Source organism: Ricinus communis, chromosome 1 (genome assembly GCF_019578655.1).
Source record: "Ricinus communis isolate WT05 ecotype wild-type chromosome 1, ASM1957865v1, whole genome shotgun sequence".
Classification (NCBI taxonomy): Eukaryota; Viridiplantae; Streptophyta; class Magnoliopsida; order Malpighiales; family Euphorbiaceae; genus Ricinus; species Ricinus communis.
In genome coordinates, this window is record NC_063256.1 from 1,501,224 (window position 1) to 1,519,883 (window position 18,660).

Below are 18,660 nucleotides of genomic sequence, written 5' to 3' on the forward strand. Positions count from 1 at the left end.
TTTTTTTTTTTTTTTTTTGCTAATGTTTCTTTAATTTTTCTATTAGTAGAGCGAAATCTTGAATCATTGGTATATTTTATTGGATTTCGTAGTTGATCTAATTGAACTCCATATTTTTTGTTTCCAAAGTGTTATGCTCTGTTTTTGGATTTTGGCCGATACTTTTGTGTTCTTTTTGCTTTTTGTTTACCTGCTTTTATTGGCTGTTTTTTTCTTTTAATATTTTGTTTAATCTTTAGCTCTGTTTTTCTGTTTTTTTCTTAAATTTAAAAATTGTGTTAAATACTTAAAAAAAACCGCTAAAGCTTAGAAATTTAATTTACAATTAGGGTCCAAAATGGCTCAAAAAAGTGCAAACTTTCTTTCCCCTCACATTTATAGGGTAGAGCTACTGTCTGTGGATTGTGAAAAGACTTGCTATGATCGCACGTATACTAATCTGCTTCTAGAAGTTTCTTATGCAGAAACTTTCACATGAAACAAGAATCCCCAAGGGCAATCCATCCTCTAAATTTGGTTTGATCCAAGCCAGAAAAATAATTACATTGTGTAAAGAGATAATTCTGTTTATTTACCTGAATATGAAATTTTCCAGTTTATTCTACTGAACAATTGCTATTTGCGGTGGGCGGAACTAGAAGTAATTTCGACGGGTTAGTTCTTTTAGAGTAGATGGAGCTAAAATAAAAGTATTAAAGAGGCAATAAATAAAGAAAAGACAATATAGTGACTGACAACATTTAAGAATTGAAATTAAATAATCAAAAAGACACGACTGCAATTTAATTAAACTTTAATAGGCATAATATAATTATAAATAAAAATCTTTTGGGGGGTTACTAAATTACATTTTTTAAAATAATCTAAAACTTTCTTCACCAGTTCAACTTAGGCGTTGGTAAGAAGTTCATGTATTCGTATATTCTGATCTCAATAAGAGCGCCCCAGCATTCTCCTCAAGTATACAGCAAAACCATGTTCTTATGCACACTGCATTCTCCAATTTAAAACATCTGTAGCTATTTATAACGAACACAATTTTGTTGAATATCAGAACTTACTACGATGGTGGATTATGGCAACCTTGGGATCATATATTGCCATTTGTAACCGCATCCGAAGTAAAGAATACTAACATGCCAAAACTATAATAAATTCCTATTTTGGTGGTAACACTTCACCTAAAAAGTTGCAGATATATCAGAAGATCATCTTCTTGAAGAGCCCTCTCATGATCCTGACATGTAAGTGTAACGTGTCTGAGCTCCAGTCACAAGCTCAACAATTTTTGCTGCACACATTCAAAGGATATTTGCATGAAGAATTTGAACTTTGTAAGATTACTCTAATACAGAAGGTATGAATGTGAAACAGAAAAGTTCAAACTGTACAAAGTGTACCAAACACACCTGTTATAAGTCCAATTATGGGAACTGGTTCCAGTACCTTTTCAGTGCTTTCCAGTCTTTGCCTGAAATGATAACAAGCACAGTGTTATTTCTTGAATTGCTTATATGGGAAACTATTCCAACTAGAGAACATCAGTACCTGGTATACTTGTTAAAGAATGGATCTCTCATCAGGTAAAGTGCCCACAATAATTTTCTTCTTTTCAACTGATTCAAGCATAAAAGAATACCTAGTGTCAAAACCATTAGCCAATGAATAAAAGCTTCCAGCAAATCTTTATTGACAATATTTTGGCACAGACATCCTGAATGTTAACAAGCTTGATGTAGTAACATCCTGAATGATTCTAACCTCATCCTTTTCAGAGTCCGTAAGACTCAACTGTTGCCCTTTTCCATCATGCCTTGACTTAGTAACTTGTGTAAGTAAGCCAATTCCAATAAAGTCCACAGCCAGAGAAAGAAACCAAGGGATCCAAGACCGAATTCCATATTTTCTGATAAACAAGACATAAATAAGGGGTCTTGTGATAAAAAGCACCTCTCCCATGACAAATAATGCCCCGTGAAAACCTCTCTCAGACAATATTGAGGAAAGTGTTCTTCTCCTGGTCAATGGAGCTGTGAAGATGAAATTGCAAAAATAAATGACATTGAGCTAGATTTGAACAAAATTCTTTAAGGAACTGAAAAAAATAATTACATATAGGCTCCATGATTGCATGCTGATGCCGAGCCCTACCCAACCACACTGGGTCAGATACCATCCTAGCATTTTCTCCAAATCTATTTAATGCTGCCAATGCCCTTCCTTCCAGATTCCATGGGTTCCATCCATTAATATATTGCAAATTCCCAGGCCCCTGATGACTCCCAGGCTTTGAGGAACTCCCAGTTGTATGCTGAGAAGATAAATTTGAATGCTGTTCAGTATTTGGCGTCTCCCCTCCATGCAGAAGCATCTTATATCCATTGTTACGAAACAAAGCTAGCCTAACCACTACCCTGAGCATAGTAATATAATTATTTGCCACAAATTCATATGCTGCAGTAAACCCAACCGAACTAAATAAAATAGTGGCATAGACTCACTAAGGAAAGCTTACTTTATCGCTTCCGTAATAGCTATGAAATTCCATTTCTTCTCTTCACCGTAATAATGTTCAGCTGCAACTTCAACAAGTGTTTCCAAGTCCTTTATGGCAGATATGCATAACGAGTAAGGGAATGAATGAGGCTCTAGAGAGCCTGCATGCATCTGGACTGGAGAAGTATCGATTATATGCTCGTTGATAGCAGTAATTACGCCCAATATAGCAGTTACTGCAGATGATTACAAAATGACTCAATTCAAAATTTAACGGGAAGTACGTAACAAATAATTTATTCTGTAATTACTTGGATAGAAATTTAGAAACTGGAAGGAACTTAAGATTTGAAATTAGGCCTATTTGTGGAGTCTGAAAACAGAACAATTAAAAGTATCCAACAGAGCTGTGTCTCTGTGGCTTACTTTAATGAATCATTGAGTCAGAACGAATAAAAAGTGACTTTTGGTATATAAACAAGCATTTTCCATGGTTTGTTAAAAGGAGAAGGTAAAGAATAGGAAAAGCCCCGTCAAATTCTTATCTCAAAAAGAAGAAGCCAAATGTTACCAAAGTTTCACAAAACCTGCTTCTGGTCCTATCTCTGAAGCAGAAAACCGCTCAGGAAGAAGCCATGTCAATCCCTGCACAACAAACATTGATATTCATATCAGATATTACTCAAATATCCAAAACTATTTCATACCCAAGCTGTCATAATGTTCAAATCTCCACTACTGCCAGCTGAATACAAAATCCAAAAGAAACCAAGACATGAAATTGGCATAAAAACAAAGAATAAAAACTAGGAACAGGACTAAGATTAAAAAGGGAGACTCAATATAGAGGAAGCAGCACCACTTTAATATGGAAAACTATTTACCGACAGTCTAACCAATTTATCTAGAAGAACAGTATTCATAAGGCACGGATTGATCATGTAATGCTATCAGAAAAGATAAAGATAACAATGTCAATAGCCAATTAAAAAGTATAGCAACCCAAGACAGTTTTATCTATTTCTAAGGTAACACGGTGATGGTAGTGCAAAGAAACATAAAGAAAAGAAACAAACTCAAAATCACCATAAGCACACAGAGGTATACACATATGCAAAAGTCAAGTGTACAACAATAGTTATAGAGCTTACATTGGCAAGAGATTCGAGGGAGTGAACATAGTCTTTATTGGTCCTAACCCATCTTTTATAAGCCTCCATGGCTTCAAAATCTTTATCCAAAAACAAACAAAACGTATAAGAGAGACTACACCCTCAGCTCTCCAAATTCAAGAAACCAAATCAAGCTAAATCTACAATCAATTCTCTCTCTCTCTCTCTCTCTCTCTAATATTTCCAGACCAAACACCAAATACAACACGGAGACAAAAAGGAACCCTTCTAGTGAATGTTTCTGTAGGGTTCGATTTCCATAGGTATTTGGATTTAAACGGGAGAGAGAAATTGTTGAATTTGGAGCAAAAATAGAGAAAGTTGGGAGATTTTTGTTGTGTGTTAAAATAATGCTTTTTTTTGAAAATAAAATTATTTTTATCCTAACCGTTCGATCTGGCGCATGACGTTGAAGTGTTTAATTGACCATTGGATCTGGACATCGCCATCCGTGTCTAGGGTTGAGATCTCGTGTAACTGTGCCAAATATAAGACGGTGTAGCACCGGATCGTATTTGGATAAAAGAATAGTAGATAGATTATCCCATTTGTGCACCCCAATGATTATGTAATTGTCATAAATGAGTCATGGATCATCAATTATGCATTCCCACTCTCTTTTCTCTGGTTGTTTTTTTTTTTTTTTTGATAAACTTGTTTTCTTGATGCATTTAACCAGGGATCTATAGATTTTTGTTTTTCCTGTATTACTGAGGCCCATGAATCATAAATTGTTCGCTACCCAACAATAGGACATTCATTCATTTACATTTATTTACTTGTAGATCCCAACTTGCCCATTGATTAACAGTTAATTACCTTTGCTCAAAGTTAACACCTAAGTTATAACATAAAAAGAAAAAAGAACAACCAAGTAGATTACTAAGTTTGCTAAGAAGAAACATGGCAATTGACATATAATTTATCACATTTGTTATCCATTAATTATTCTAATATGCTCTTTCCACTACACTGACAATGAAATTCAAAGGGTTCGAGGAAGAACTTTACTTTAACAGTGAGATGAAAGAAACAGGCTTTAGCACATCCATGAATCTTCATGCATAACTCTTGCCGAAGTTTTCCATGGCCATGCCTCCTGGACCCTATTGATTTTGCTCCTGATTCTTTATTTCTCATCCTTCGTGCACAGTTTCTGTCAAATAATCGCTCTTTATGTTCATTCGTTTTTTCTCTTTCATTCTTTCCCTATTTAATTTGGTAACTGGTGCCACTTCAACCATTAATGGGAGCATTAATTCAGTTCCGTTCCCAGCACATGGTTTGTTTATGCAAAATTAATTCTATTTGTATTTTAACTAGAATGCAATTCAGCACAGAAAAGTATACAACCCATTAGAGAGGATGAGAAAATGAGTAATTACTACATAATCCATTTTATTCCAATTCTTGCCTAATTGAAGTCCGCATGTAATTTTCTTACAAAAATATCTTTTGATTTTAAAAGACGAGATATAAACATAAAAGATGAGATATAATTATGTTTCAAAATGCAAAGAAGCACATTGATTAACCAAAGTAGAAAATGCATAATTGAAGTAGTAAATCAATAAATAAATTAACAAACTAGAATATTTAACTTATCCGAATTTTAAGACATCAGAGTAAAAAATAAAGCCATCAAGAAACGAATTTCTGTTATGGAAATTGGTACAGGAGTAGTTAGTGCTGCTGCTGCTGCTCATCATCATCAATTTTTCCTTGGTTGCCTGCTGTTTTGATGCATCAGTTGCTAAATCCCACTGCTGCATCCATTTTAATCTCCTCTTCTTCATTCTTACTTTTCTAATTTCAAGCCTGCGACAATCTTATCGTGGCAATAGCTGGAATAGCTTTCACGTCCTGTGGTTTTGCATTCTTCAGAATTTAGGGCTTCAGAGAGAGTTGTCAAGCCAAAACATGATGATTGATCACTGGAATTATCGTCGCCTTTGGTAGCATTGTTAAGAGCGCAAGAGAGGCTTGTAAAATCGAAACAGGAACCATCTGATTTTTTAATCTTAACCATTTTTACACTAACCAATAAACTTTCAGCTCAAGCCCTCTTTATATACAAATACAACGACTTCGAAAAAATTCCTAAACCCGTTTGGGTCATATCTAATTAAATTGGTAGGCCAACTTTGACCCGAATCGACCCAAGCCCACAAAAATAAAACGACCTCGTTTAAAACTGACCGTCGAATGAAGAAGAGTAGCGTAGCGTGTTTTCTCTTCTCCATCACTCTAGGGTTTGAACTCTGAGCAGAAACATTGAACATGCAACTCACCCTTGAATTCGGGTATTTAATTTCTCTGTGTATTACTACTTTTCTTTTTTCTTTTGTGGGAGTAGTTGTTTTCTTGGTAATCAAATTGTCTTTTCAAATGGAAACCGCAATGGATACCTAAGCGTAGGATAAAAGCATGATTTTTTATTTTTATTTTTTGTGATTCTTATTGGTTAAGAGGCATCAATTACTGATAAGTTTATGCTAATTTATGGATATAACTTCTTGTTACGTTTGGTTCTTATTTTAAGGACATAATTTATGTAATGATTCAGTCAATGTTAAAGTATTCAGTGATTCTGATGCAGTGGGGGGCTAGAGCTTCTCTGTGATTCAGTGAAGATTCATAATATCAATGTTGATCCCAAAAATGGAGCAGACAAGGTAAACTACTAAACCTATATTTTCAGTAAAAAATGAAATGCATATTCTAATTCTATCCCTTTGGTGTTTAACAGTTAACCATGAAAGACTTGCTTGCTTGGGTTCGCAACAATTTGATCAAGGAAAGACCTGAAATGTTCATGAAAGGGGATTCAGTGTACGTTTTTAAACTTTTGCTGTTATGTTCCAGATCTGGCTTATGCTAATTCAAAACGTAGAACCCAGTAGAATGTTGCTATTTTTATGTGTGCGTTTTGTGTTAACAATGAAATCGTTGCTCAGGAGACCTGGCGTTCTTGTGCTCGTGAATGATTGTGATTGGGAGCTTAGTGGCCAGCTTGATACCACACTGGAAGAGAAGGATGTTGTTGTTTTTATTTCAACGTTGCACGGTGGATAGTTGATTGTTGCAGCCTTCAGATTATAGCTTTATTTGTGAACTTCACCTCTAAAGATAATGTTACGCTAAGAGAGGATGCATGATTTTGGGCAATGCTTGTTCTAACTTCCTGTATTCTATCCCATAGTTGTTAATGAATTATTAGCACTGGTTATTGCACTGTATTGTGTATTATGACAATGATAAAGGCTTTACTAAAAATCTTGTTATCTTTTAAAAACAGCTGCACAGAATGAGAAACATCAGCCCAAATGTGTATTATAGCATCGTGTTGTCATTTGGGGCATCCTGCCACAGTTGGGACTGCATTAGACGTTTTAGCCTCTCTGAAGCTCTGTTATTTTTGTAAGCAGTAAAGCTGGGAACTCCGGCATGTAGGAGAACCCTTTCAATAGCGAATCAAAAGAATTTATGCAAAAATGAAGAGGGCAACTGGCAAGTATTAGAATTTACACCTTAGCAGAAGAATAATTAAAACGATTAAAAAAAAAAAAAGAATATACTGTTGAGAGTGGGATTTGAACCCACGCCCTTTCGGACCAGAACCTTAATCTGGCGCCTTAGACCAACTCGGCCATCTCAGCGGGTGACACTTATGACGCAATTTAAAATTACTTTATAATATATAGAGATCACAGCGACTTGAATAGAAGATGCGGGGATGTCCCCTTGCGGCAGATGAAAGCATAGAGATGGTTACAACATCCACATTCTTTTGGAGCAAGTTATGTTATGTTATCTAATATTTGGCAGACAGTGTTGGTTACCTGCAATTATGGCAATGAAAACTACAGAAAAGAGACACGACTCTATTCATTTCGAATTCTGAAAAATGCAGAAGCCATTGCCTGGACAATTTAACATGCCATGCAGGGAGTAAAGAGCATACTCATCACCTGTGCTTATTATTTTCCCTCTCTGGCACAATTCACTACTGTCCAACACCAATTTTAAGCTGTCAAGTCATACAAGGAAACTCAGCCATAGGCACAAGAAACTGAATTTTCCATCGTGGAGATTGCTCGAAGTCAATGACACAGAAAATAGATCTTTAAGACGATCTGGCCAAATGTAGAACAACTTAACAGTTTTTTTTTTTTTAAATTAGAAAAAACGAATATACCATTTATTGTTGAGTAAAGGTACAAAAAAATTTGTAAACAAATTAATCTACCGCAAAAAATAAAATCATAAATAATCATTCTACGGAAGATGTCATTCAGGAGTGAAATAGAGGATCCACTTTCTTGTAACCAGAAGAATTGGTAAACAGATACGATTAAGCCAATTGCTTTCCTTTCTGAAGTTTCTCCAGTTCAGCTTCAGCATCCGTCAATCGTTTCCTCAAGGTAGATATCTTTTGCTCCAACTCTTCCACTGTGACTTTACTGGTAGAAGGTTGATATGCTGTCACAAAATGACTTGAGAAAGCTTTCAGAGATTCAACCCCAGTAACCTGTTAATTCCAGGTCCCTCTGATTAGCAACAGGTAATTACAAACAAACAGATAATGCTTACACACCATCTCCACGGCTGAAAACTTCAGCATGTAATAGCATCACAAGAAGCAATAATCAAAACAAAATTCGCTAATCAACTTAGGTATGGCAAGAGAAACAAATAAAGATAAATCACAAGCAAAGAAGTCTACATTGTAAAAAGAATGACATTCTTGAGTCATTGATCATGAAATGTATGAAAACAATTGTAGAATTTCTACACAATTATAATTCTGAAATGAGCCTATTTTAATCCTTTGATTTGGTTTTAAATCATGTAATATTAAGATATTCATCATGACATCCTGTAACTTATGCCAGCGAGTAATTTACCTCTTCTGGCAGCAATGGCAGCTTGGAGATGTGAAAGTCATCATATAACATGTAGAACTGATCAAGATACTTTTGTTGCATCCGCATTCTTGCCTTGAGCAGTTTGGATTCAACATCTACAATAATAACATGAGCAGTAAATGGTTGATGCTTTTGGCATTTTATTTAAGCAAGAACATAAAACAGTAAAAGAAGTGTAAAGAATAACATGTTAATCACACCTTCTTCATCATAAATGACTTGGTTAATGATAATATTATGCGTATCTATCTCAAATTTGGTAAGTTCCTGCACCAGTCTCTCTGTTTCATAAAGAGAGAGGAACTCCGGAATGCAAACACAGACGAAGGTTGTCAAATCCTGGTAAAACAAGAAATACAATTGCAGTAAGAAAAGAAAACAGAATAGCAAGATGAAAAGAATTCAAAGGTGATCCAAAAAACTTGCATCTTCAACAGGAAAATAAAAATGCCAGATAAATTATAGAATTTTTTGCAAAAACTGGATCATAAATCCTAGCTTTCATAAATACAGCAGTAAATTTAGCCCATCTGGATCAAGCAAAAGAAATAACACAAAAGACAGACATACTTCAAACAGATAACTACACAAGGCAGCAACACACTTTCCTAATTCTTTAGCAATAAAATGTAAGAAGAAAGGACCAAAAACCATATTCCCATATGATTATTGTACTAAATAAGACAATGAACTATATACAGATAACTATACAGGTAATACTGGTATTGGTTCATGAGCCTCCAACGTTCTGCCGTATTAAATTATATAGTTTGGACACCTTCCCTTAAACTTGGCAGCAAAGAATATGAAGTACAAAGCTCCAGACTAAATATGTGATCAATTACAACAAGCTTCTAAAAGCAGGGGTAAACAATCAATTACATGCAACAAAAAATATCAAAAAATGAGATATCTTACTGGATCCTTGAATTGCTTATTGACTTGTTCAATCACATCCTTCATCCCCTCGAGCCTTCCCAAAAGAGCATCTTCACCAAATTCGTCATCAATACCAAAGAGACGGGTAACCTGCCATGAACAATTTCATTTTGTATCAGGTACATTATTGTACAAATAACAGTCGACAAATAAAAAGATAACTAGTAGTCAATGGCCCAGGACATAAGAGATACGGAATCACTTCCGATTCAAACTTTCAATATAGAATAAGAGAGGCAATGAGTTCCAATTCAAAGTGAGCCCCCACTTGCGAGTTCTGATGACATTATTGAAAGACATACCTGATTCAATAAACCACCAAATTTACTTTTCAAAGACATCATCTTTTGGAGCCCCTTCTCTAAAGTTGAAGGAAATTGTAATAGCCGGAGTGTATGACCAGTTGGAGCCGTATCAAATACAATAACAGAATAATCCATTGTTTGAACCAATCTGCAGGGAGATAATTTTTGCATACAGCATTAGGTATAGGCTATTAAAAGAAATGATAATGCCATCATATCAAGCACACTCTAAAATACAAGCATGCATCTCTGAGCAATACCTCTGGTAAAAAAAGGAAAGATATACAAGTGTTATTAATTCAGAAAAATGTCCAGCAAAATTGAATAATGTATTTGTTTATATCTAATGTTGATCTATCGTTATACAGTTGAGTATTGATTAAGACTATATCAAATAACAATAAGTTGGCTCTTATAATCACTATGCAGCTGAATATGGTAAGATAAAGCATCTAAGGAACCTTCTCACAACATTCTGAGCAATGATTCAGTGATAAACAAAAATACGATTTGCAACTATAACTATGTGATGCAACACATGAAAAACTAGAGAAATCAAGTGGCCATGATGATTAATCTATACGTGTTTATAATTATCAATTTCTCATAGGTGCATAGGACAGCCCTCTAGCTAGTAAAACCATCATAACAAAAAGGAGGAAATTTTTGTAACACTCCAACACCAGCCAATGCATTATTAATTCACCAAGTGGTCATGGATGCTTCAAATAATAAAATTAAGGGAAAAATAGTTCTCACTTCAACATTTCTGCAAAGCTCATGGCCTCATCAATTCCAGGAATTGCACTTGCTAGCTCAGAAAACACACTGTCCATTCCATCACTTCCACCTACATCTTCATTTTCAACATTAGGATCCACTTCCTGCAAAAGAATTACAACCAGACAGCAAAATTTCAGATACCGAAACAAAAATAAACAATCAATCAGCAGCTCCCCAAAACAGTAAATATAGTAAATGGTAATCATGGATAAGCAATCAATCAACAAGTTCCGGAACAATAAATAGTAAGAAGTAATAGCCAACGAATGAAATAAACAAACAAAAATTACCCAAAAATGCACAAATCTTTTAATTTCCAGAGTTGCAAAAAAAGCTTCACAAATTAACAATAATAAGAGAAGAAGAAAACTAAATTTATCAACTGTCAACTGGGGATTCCTAAAAGCATCTCAACCAGCCAAAATTCAGATAAAGACCCAGCAAAAAAAAAATTGTAAATTTATTTTTAAGAAAATATGGGAAACTAAAAAGAAAAAGAAGAAGTTGTACCATAGCAAAAAGATTGGTAAAGCCATTGACCAAAGTTGGAGTCTTGGTAAATCGCTGTTGAAACGCATCGCTGAGATTGTGAGCTGGATCAGTGGATATAATTAAAACAGAGGATCTGACCCTAGCAAGAAGGATCGAAAGAACGGAACTGCATGTAGTTTTGCCAACACCGCCTTTGCCACCAACAAAAACCCATTTGAGGGTATCTTGTTCTAGTATGTTCTGTACGGTTCCTTCTGGAATCTCTTGATCATCTGTTGCCATCCTTTTCTGTTCTTTCAACAATGAATGCCTTGCTCTTTTGTGTTTCTCTTTTCTGCGTTCTGTTTTTTTCCTTTTGCTCCGAAGTATTCTGTCTTCTGAGTTCTTCAAAGTTCGAAAAACGGAGTACAAAATCCGACTCGATTTAGTCAGTAGCTATAAACGTTTAGAGATTTTTGTCCATGTTTAGGAACGGCGCATTATAACTGTGATTCTGCTAATATGCACTGCTGGGTGTTTAATTTTGTACCAATGTTTTTCTTTTTCTAATGTATTTTAAAAAAAAAATTAATTTATGAAAACTTCCAATTAATATTTGAAAAAATTCAGTTTACTTTAATTTTTAATGGCATAAATAATACCAAGAATAATAATTTGAAAGGCTAAATTCAAACATTTCCCGAGCTCCTACAGTAGTACATCATTCTATGTACGTTATAAATTTTTGTTCTTGAAAATAATAAGATAGCCTGAAAAGGCTACACAAAGATTAAAATGACAAACGGTTAATTCTTAAATACATTTGAAGGTATCAGAACTGGGCGTTTTAATGGCCATGTCTTCACTCACGAACTGAAAAATCCATTGGCTTTGGCTCATAATCCCATTAAGCCAAAACAATTAAAAAAGAGCTTATGATTTCTCAACTACTCAACCCATTTTGTGCTATTGCGTTTATCTATATTACAAGAGAGATAAGGACTGGTAATATGGACATTTATATTAGAAATGATAACATCAGTGAAAAAGAAGAAAAAAATATACATGTGAAATTGGAAGATCATCAGTAGAGAGAGTTATAGGTGCAGCAGGTGGCAACAATGGAGGAGATACAGATGAAGAGTGAAGGAAGTAGGGTGGCATTCAAGAGCCTACTTTCACCTAAGTACCCAGTAAGTGTTATTGTTCCATCTGCAACTACTCGAGCCAAGGTCCCTGCTTCTGTTGACAGCAATCCTCCATTGTAGGTTCCACGAGAAAGCCTCGATGACATGACCCGAGATAGGAGTGATAAGTTCACACCTGCAGTAAATCAAGCAAGTGGTTAAGAAATAACAGTTTCCATTTTCAACTTAACAGGACACAATCCAAGAATGTAATGGAAATTTTACCTTCAAGGACTTCAGCTGATACAAATGTTATCAGTGCTGAGCCAACATATTGAGGCACCGAATAAGGTATCAATATATTGAAGCTTAGCAGTATACCTATACACACCATAATTTCAGATGCCAGCAGAACTTGCCTGCAACCAGATTTTCCAAGACATGAACGATCTGGGAAACGTATAGTTTATGCAGTTTTTATATGATGATGTTCAGTTTCGGACTTTAATCACTGACTCAAAAAGAAAAATCAAGAAGCTAATTTTTGCGTCCCCCTTTTGAAGGTTTACCTCTCTTCAAACATGTTGCTGATGTAATTTCCGACCACAACATTTACAGGAAGCACTGTTAGCCCAAGACATGCAAGAAAAATAGCTACTCTACTGGTTGACCAGATAAAGTAATATCCAGTGATGATACTTGATTCAGCAAGTAGAATCTCCATTGCATATTTGAGCATAAAATAAACAAACAGCTGCACCTGATAAAGCATAATCACGAAGTAGAAGATTGTGTTAAAGGTCTATAGTGTTATAGCTCAGAAAACGAAATACAGACACATGATACATGAGTGGAAATTGGCTGTGTCACAGAAAGCAGACTGCATACAAATAGTTAAACTTTAGAACATCATAGTATCTAACTCACTTGATGTATATATACAAGTCCCTTCAGCACATTAATAGTTGAACCTTAGAACAGTTAATGTTATTAATTAAAAAAATTATCACGGTGTACCTCAATATGGACAAAAGAGACAAAAAAAAAAAGAAAGGTATTATCGTAAATTTAAAGTAAGTCTAAGAATTTACACCTTCACAGATGGGGTGAGTAAACGGTATGCTGAGACAATTGACGTAACAGGTTCTTGACGACTTCCTTCGGAATCTTCATCACAATCCTCAAGTTCCTGGTCTGAATCTTCATTTTGATGCTCAGATTCTGATTTTATAAGCAATGGCTGGGTAAAGCCACTCTCTACAGCATGACCATTTACTAACAGCCCTGGATAAAGAAGGTCCAATGCTCAAGTAATCATGGCTACACAACTGATAGAGAATTTACATGTAATTTAATTGCAAGTGCCTGGCTGTATATGTAGATGAACAGTAAACTGTTCAGTAGGTTCCAAAGTCTATCTGTTAGTTGTCTCATTACCTAACTTAATAGGCAAAAGTAAAGAGAGACAAGAGGCAGAATGTTTCCATATATCAATGAGATTATGTGCCCAAAATCTCAGTATAAAAATCGGTGGCTATGATCCTAATATGAAAAGAACAACTTTTTGAAACAAAAATTAGCGAAAGCTCAACAATGTTGACGAACCAGAATTAGCTTGTTGGGGCACAAGTTCTTGAGTTTGATGAGAAGGTTCTCTGAAAGAAACCCACAGCCATAGTAGGTAGGCAAGCCATGAAAAAGCCATCACCCAGCCAGGTAAAGTGTCCTTGTTAAATGTAAGTTTGTAAATCTTAAAGTCAGTTTGAAACAAGCAAGCAAGAGCCGGACCACATGCCATTCCAAGTGCACTAGCACTGACAAAACCTGCAGAAGCTTGCATTCTTAATTTGAGTGGCACACAATCACTGATGTAACGCCTGTTAACAGCCCTTGCAGATCCTAACCTGGAGTGTTGATCATGTAACGTCGTTGATTAATACAGTAGACCCAACAACAGAGTCCAACTATAGAGCATTACAGAACAGCAGATGTGTGCATAAAATCCTATAGTAACCAACAGATGAACCACAAAGTCATTATATTGCTTAAGCAAAAAGAGTAACGGTGAGATCACTCACCCGCAGAAAAGCCGACCAATTAGAAGGACTGCTATTGAGTTCAGATCATAAGCTAGTGCATATAAGGTGTTCCCGATGAAAAGAACAATACTGCTAAACACAAGAGGTCTCAAATATGACCTATTTGTCCATGCACTAAAATATACTGAAGAGAACACCTGCGCAATAGCCATCGATCCAATGATGACACCACAAACAGTTGCTGCAGCTCCAAGGCTCAGGGAGTAATTATCTGCTGTTGGGACAATGATATATGTGTTGACCATATAAAGGAATGTATTTACCAAGTTCAGGAGAAGTGACATAAAATGATAATTCTGCTCAATAAAACTGTCTTCTGATGGAGTTGGTAATCCCTCTTGCATAATGAATGCATGCTTCCCCAAGTACTCAAGAAAACTTGTTGAGTTTGATAGCTTGTTTACGGCTGCTTTAATTGAATCAATGACTGGATCCTGCAAAAGCATCCATCTGGCATTTAAAATTGCAATTGATTTCCAAATCATTAAATCAATAGATGCCATGACATGATTTAATTTAATAATTATATTTTTTTTTCCGTTTTACAACTGTAAAAGTGCTGCAAGATTGCAAGATCCAAGGATTCACAACGTTGTGTAACAATTTATGTTTCAAGGGTTTATGTCTAGATTGAATAATTTTATATTTTCAGAAATTTTAGAAAATATTTAATGTTCATGTGTTGCCGTGTGGAAAATGTGATGACAGGCAAGTTTTTTTTTTTTCCTTGAGATTTCTCCTGACTAAAATGTCTCCTTCTGGCTTTCCATATACCAAAAGCAATAATTGCCCTTCGGAGCAAGTAAAAATACAAGTTTTAAAAATGGTAAAAATGCTAAGGAAACTAGAATATTAAGAAAGAATAAAAGAGGGCAATACTACTGGGCATAATTTTCAATAGATATGAGGAAAAACCGGGTGGGATAATGAAGGTTGGTCGTATATTGATATGTAGTTTCCCTCATGATCTTGAAGATCTGCAAGATTGCGAGATATTGCTCCAACAACAGCCCCAATACCCTGCATGTTCAACTTCTCCATATCAAATACCCTAATAACACTGAACTGTAACTAAGGAACATATTAACAAGAAAAATGAGTAGCAGATAGTTAACTTAACAAAACATTAATGAAGGATATTGATTGCAGTTGGATGTATTACCACATGCTTGAACACCTGTCGCAGCTGGGAATAAGGATGATTTGCACGGGTTTTGACATAGTAATCAGTGAATCTAGAGCCAAAGCGCTTATCAAATTTCTTCAGAATCTTTCGCAAACCAGTAGCATTCATGTCAACAAAGAAGAGAAGCTTTAAGAGATCCTGTCCAACTGCTCTATAAGCTTCTCGTAGTTCAGATATTTTATACCCATCTAACTGCTGTGCTACAGCATCATGCTGTTCTCCAAGATTTAATAATCTGCTTGCTAGTAGTCCTTGTTGTTCTATCAGAAACAAGACAATCTTTTCAATCTGAGAGACAGAGAATATTGAAATTTCTTAATCATCCAAGGAAATGCAGTTCTGGATTAGTGATATAATTCACGGATAAAGTATGGTAGACACAATCCTACGCTGGGAGAAAGAGAGTATATTTTTTTCCAAAGATATATGGAGAATCTTGCACTATGAAGGGAATATAGCATTACAATGTCTAGAAACATGTCTTAAAAGCATTCAAAGGGGTTTATCATGAAAAAGATTGACTGTTTAATTATTATAAAATTGCGAATCGTTTATGCATAGGTGTAACTGTTACCTGATCATCCAGCATTTTTGAGAAGTCCTTGAGAACATATTGTTGATCTTCTGCTCCAACTTGAAGTTGTTGTGTATACCGGTTGAGTTTCTTCTTCAGTAACTTATAGTTAATGTAGTATCTGTAAACAAGCAGATTGCACATGCATTGCGATTAATGTTCACAAAATGTTTTTAAACAGCACAGCAAGTTGAAAATCATTTAGTCAAAGCTAATGAAGCAGTTGAAAATCATTTGGTTAAAGCTAATGAAGCATACTCTTGCCACTCTCTGATTTGATTTTCTTTCAACTTCTTCCCAAATGCAACCATGTTTAAGGATTGAAGCAACAACACACTGCAAAACAAAAATATCACAAACACATAAGACAAATTAAAGGCAACACTTCAAAACTACAAAGCAACAGATGCAAGTCTTACAAAATTGTGACAGCACATGGCTATGGATATACAAACAGAATATATATGGCTTTTGCTGCATATATTTTGCATGCTATTGAATTTCATTTAAATGGGTCATCCTGTTCACGCCTTTACCTGTTCTCAGTAGTTATGTTAATTACTTGATTAAGAAACTGAAAGAAATATAAAGATACTGGTAGCAATTGGGTCCACAAGAATAACTTTATATAAAAAAATAAAGCCCGAGAAATTCAAATGCCTAAAAGAACAAAAAGCAGAATCATTATCGAATAGCTTTAGGCATACATGTTAACTACGCGTGGAAATTTGAGGATGGGACACCAAACAAAAAGGCGATATACAGTTTGTTAAAGTACAGTAATCCACTCAAGAACAGTGAACTGAGTCATAGAAACCCAGAAAGACATGGAAGTTGAGGAAGCGAAACTGAAGGAGACCTGAATCTAGAGAGAGAGAGAGAGAGAGAGAGAGAGAGGCAAGTGATAGAAAAATCGCGCGAAATTTGTAATTTAGTTTAGAGGAAATCGATTTACGAGGAACGGGTTTACAGGTCACGTGACCCTCTACTTTTTTTTTTATAAAAATAAAATTTTCTCATCAAATTGTGGTCCTTAATACTAAAAAAATTTATGCGGGCCAAATTTGTATATTCATATTTTATCTGCCTTCACTGAAAACAAAAATTGTAACAAATAATGACGAATTACTGGATTTACGCGACACAAAATTTAGAAAAATACAAATATCGTCACAACACAAGAAATCTGCGAATGCAATGTGACGTCGTCAATGCTTATGAGAACAGGCGACGAGTTACTAGATTTTTCCGGCGACAAATTAAGAATCCACCCTCACTAAAACTTTCGAAACGAAGCTAACGAATTTCCGTTAGCACTGGATAATAACTTGATTTACAGCGACCAGAATTACTGTCACGGGGACGATTTCATAACAACATCATATAAATGACGAATGTGTGAAAATACTTTCGTCGCAAGATACGGAATTTCTCGTCGTAAGGCAATATTTGAACTTGAAATCTCAAACTGAAGATTATGTTTTTGGGGACTTAAAAAAAATCCATTTAAAAAGAAATAGAAAAAGATTTCACAATAAGAATTAAATATTTATTGTTTCAAGAAATAAAATTGATTAACAAGAGAAAACAATTCGAAAACGTTTTGGAGATTTAGCTACAGAAGACATATATAACATCTTAACAATTTACAGCCATATATATTGACTGTCTGCATGCATAAAGATAGATAGATACGCTTTGTGCAAGTAAATAGATGAGCCATGCATCAAGTTAATATATAGTGTATGCATAAACATATCCTCATTACTGTTGATTCCTTACATGAAGTCTTGCATGAGAAAGATTTATAATATGAACATGATAGTGTATGCATGCACTTACATAATTATAATTAGAGGAGAAGTTGATGACTTGCAGCTTTAGCTTTGGAGTTGGAGTTAAAATCTGCTTTCCACTTGGTGCTGTATATATATATATATATATATATAGGCAAAGCTTACCGGCGACAGCAGATGACAAGAGTTAAAAATGGCAGCAGCTCCTTCGATTTACTTATAGAAAAAAATAAAAATTGCAGAGCTGACTCATCACAGAAAAAGAAAAAAAGAAGTGAAACAAGATATAAATGCTGTAGAGGCATGTTCACCACACAACACGTGTTGAATCGCCATTAACTCTTTTTTGTTTCTGTCTTTTTGGTCTCTTAGAAAAATGAAAGGCCACTGTAATTTCCACCTTTAAATTAAGATTAATTATGCCCTAATCACGCGTTGGCAATTAGTAATTAAAAATCGCACTTTTTGGAAGAATAAAAACCAGTAGTGATGGTATATTCTGTTGGTACAAAAATAAAATAGAAGACGTACGATTAGATAATAGTAGTGTATGTTAAAAGAAGAAAGGTTTAGCCACGTCGTTTTATACATTTATGTGATTGCGTTTTGGCTTCAAGGAGATTTCTTTTATGTAAATATTTATATGGGGGTTAGAAAAGGGTATTATTTATTTGCATGCATATATATAAATGTGCATTGTTGTCACTGAAGATTGCAGCATTAATTTGCAAGAAACAAACATAGAACACATAGTTACAAAAGTATATATGTATATATTATGCAA

General features: G+C 35.0%; 4 protein-coding genes and 1 non-coding gene across 10 annotated transcripts; 1 reads left to right on the forward strand and 4 right to left on the reverse strand.

The window, feature by feature from the left end:
- Positions 1-4,414, reverse strand: LOC8258494 (peroxisome biogenesis protein 16). 3 transcript variants are annotated; one of them, XM_048371279.1, is made up of 8 exons: positions 3,648-4,025; positions 3,084-3,141; positions 2,516-2,732; positions 2,113-2,414; positions 1,762-2,030; positions 1,549-1,616; positions 1,410-1,471; positions 1-1,291 (listed from the first exon to the last, which is right to left on the reverse strand). In XM_048371279.1, exons 1-8 carry the CDS (start codon positions 3,714-3,716, stop codon positions 1,230-1,232), a joined length of 1,107 nt encoding a protein of 368 aa, XP_048227236.1. In that variant the 5' UTR covers positions 3,717-4,025; the 3' UTR covers positions 1-1,229. The 3 variants fall into 3 exon arrangements, 2 of the variants coding, with proteins under 2 accessions (XP_048227236.1, XP_048227240.1); XM_048371283.1 differs by having other exon boundaries at positions 3,068-3,141; positions 3,648-4,017; XR_007214884.1 differs by lacking the exon at positions 1-1,291 and having other exon boundaries at positions 1,549-1,639; positions 3,648-4,414.
- A 1,340-nt stretch (positions 4,415-5,754) lies between these two features.
- LOC8258495 (ubiquitin-related modifier 1 homolog 2) lies at positions 5,755-6,944 on the forward strand. Its single transcript, XM_002511731.4, has 4 exons — positions 5,755-5,971; positions 6,268-6,343; positions 6,418-6,500; positions 6,626-6,944. The coding sequence occupies exons 1-4, from the start codon at positions 5,949-5,951 to the stop codon at positions 6,741-6,743; spliced, it is 300 nt and encodes a 99-aa protein (XP_002511777.1). The 5' UTR covers positions 5,755-5,948; the 3' UTR covers positions 6,744-6,944.
- A 302-nt stretch (positions 6,945-7,246) lies between these two features.
- TRNAL-AAG lies at positions 7,247-7,327 on the reverse strand. The gene has a single exon. It is a non-coding gene; the product is annotated as a tRNA-Leu (tRNA).
- Positions 7,328-7,815: 488 nt separating this feature from the next.
- On the reverse strand, positions 7,816-11,560 carry LOC8289174 (ATPase GET3A). The gene is made up of 7 exons (XM_002511732.4): positions 11,134-11,560; positions 10,600-10,724; positions 9,838-9,988; positions 9,515-9,625; positions 8,797-8,935; positions 8,576-8,691; positions 7,816-8,199 (listed from the first exon to the last, which is right to left on the reverse strand). Exons 1-7 carry the CDS (start codon positions 11,395-11,397, stop codon positions 8,023-8,025), a joined length of 1,083 nt encoding a protein of 360 aa, XP_002511778.2. The 5' UTR covers positions 11,398-11,560; the 3' UTR covers positions 7,816-8,022.
- A 530-nt stretch (positions 11,561-12,090) lies between these two features.
- On the reverse strand, positions 12,091-18,160 carry LOC8258497 (SPX domain-containing membrane protein At4g22990). 4 transcript variants are annotated; one of them, XM_015727231.3, is made up of 11 exons: positions 17,923-18,160; positions 16,339-16,416; positions 16,081-16,201; positions 15,483-15,794; positions 15,236-15,340; positions 14,300-14,754; positions 13,827-14,125; positions 13,315-13,505; positions 12,791-12,981; positions 12,507-12,640; positions 12,091-12,417 (listed from the first exon to the last, which is right to left on the reverse strand). In XM_015727231.3, the coding sequence occupies exons 2-11, from the start codon at positions 16,389-16,391 to the stop codon at positions 12,179-12,181; spliced, it is 2,100 nt and encodes a 699-aa protein (XP_015582717.1). In that variant the 5' UTR covers positions 16,392-16,416; positions 17,923-18,160; the 3' UTR covers positions 12,091-12,178. The 4 variants fall into 4 exon arrangements, with proteins under 4 accessions (XP_015582717.1, XP_002511779.1, XP_048227229.1 ...); XM_002511733.4 differs by lacking the exon at positions 17,923-18,160 and adding an exon at positions 16,788-16,958; XM_048371272.1 differs by lacking the exon at positions 17,923-18,160 and adding an exon at positions 16,500-16,517.
- Between the last annotated feature and the right edge of the window lie 500 nt (positions 18,161-18,660).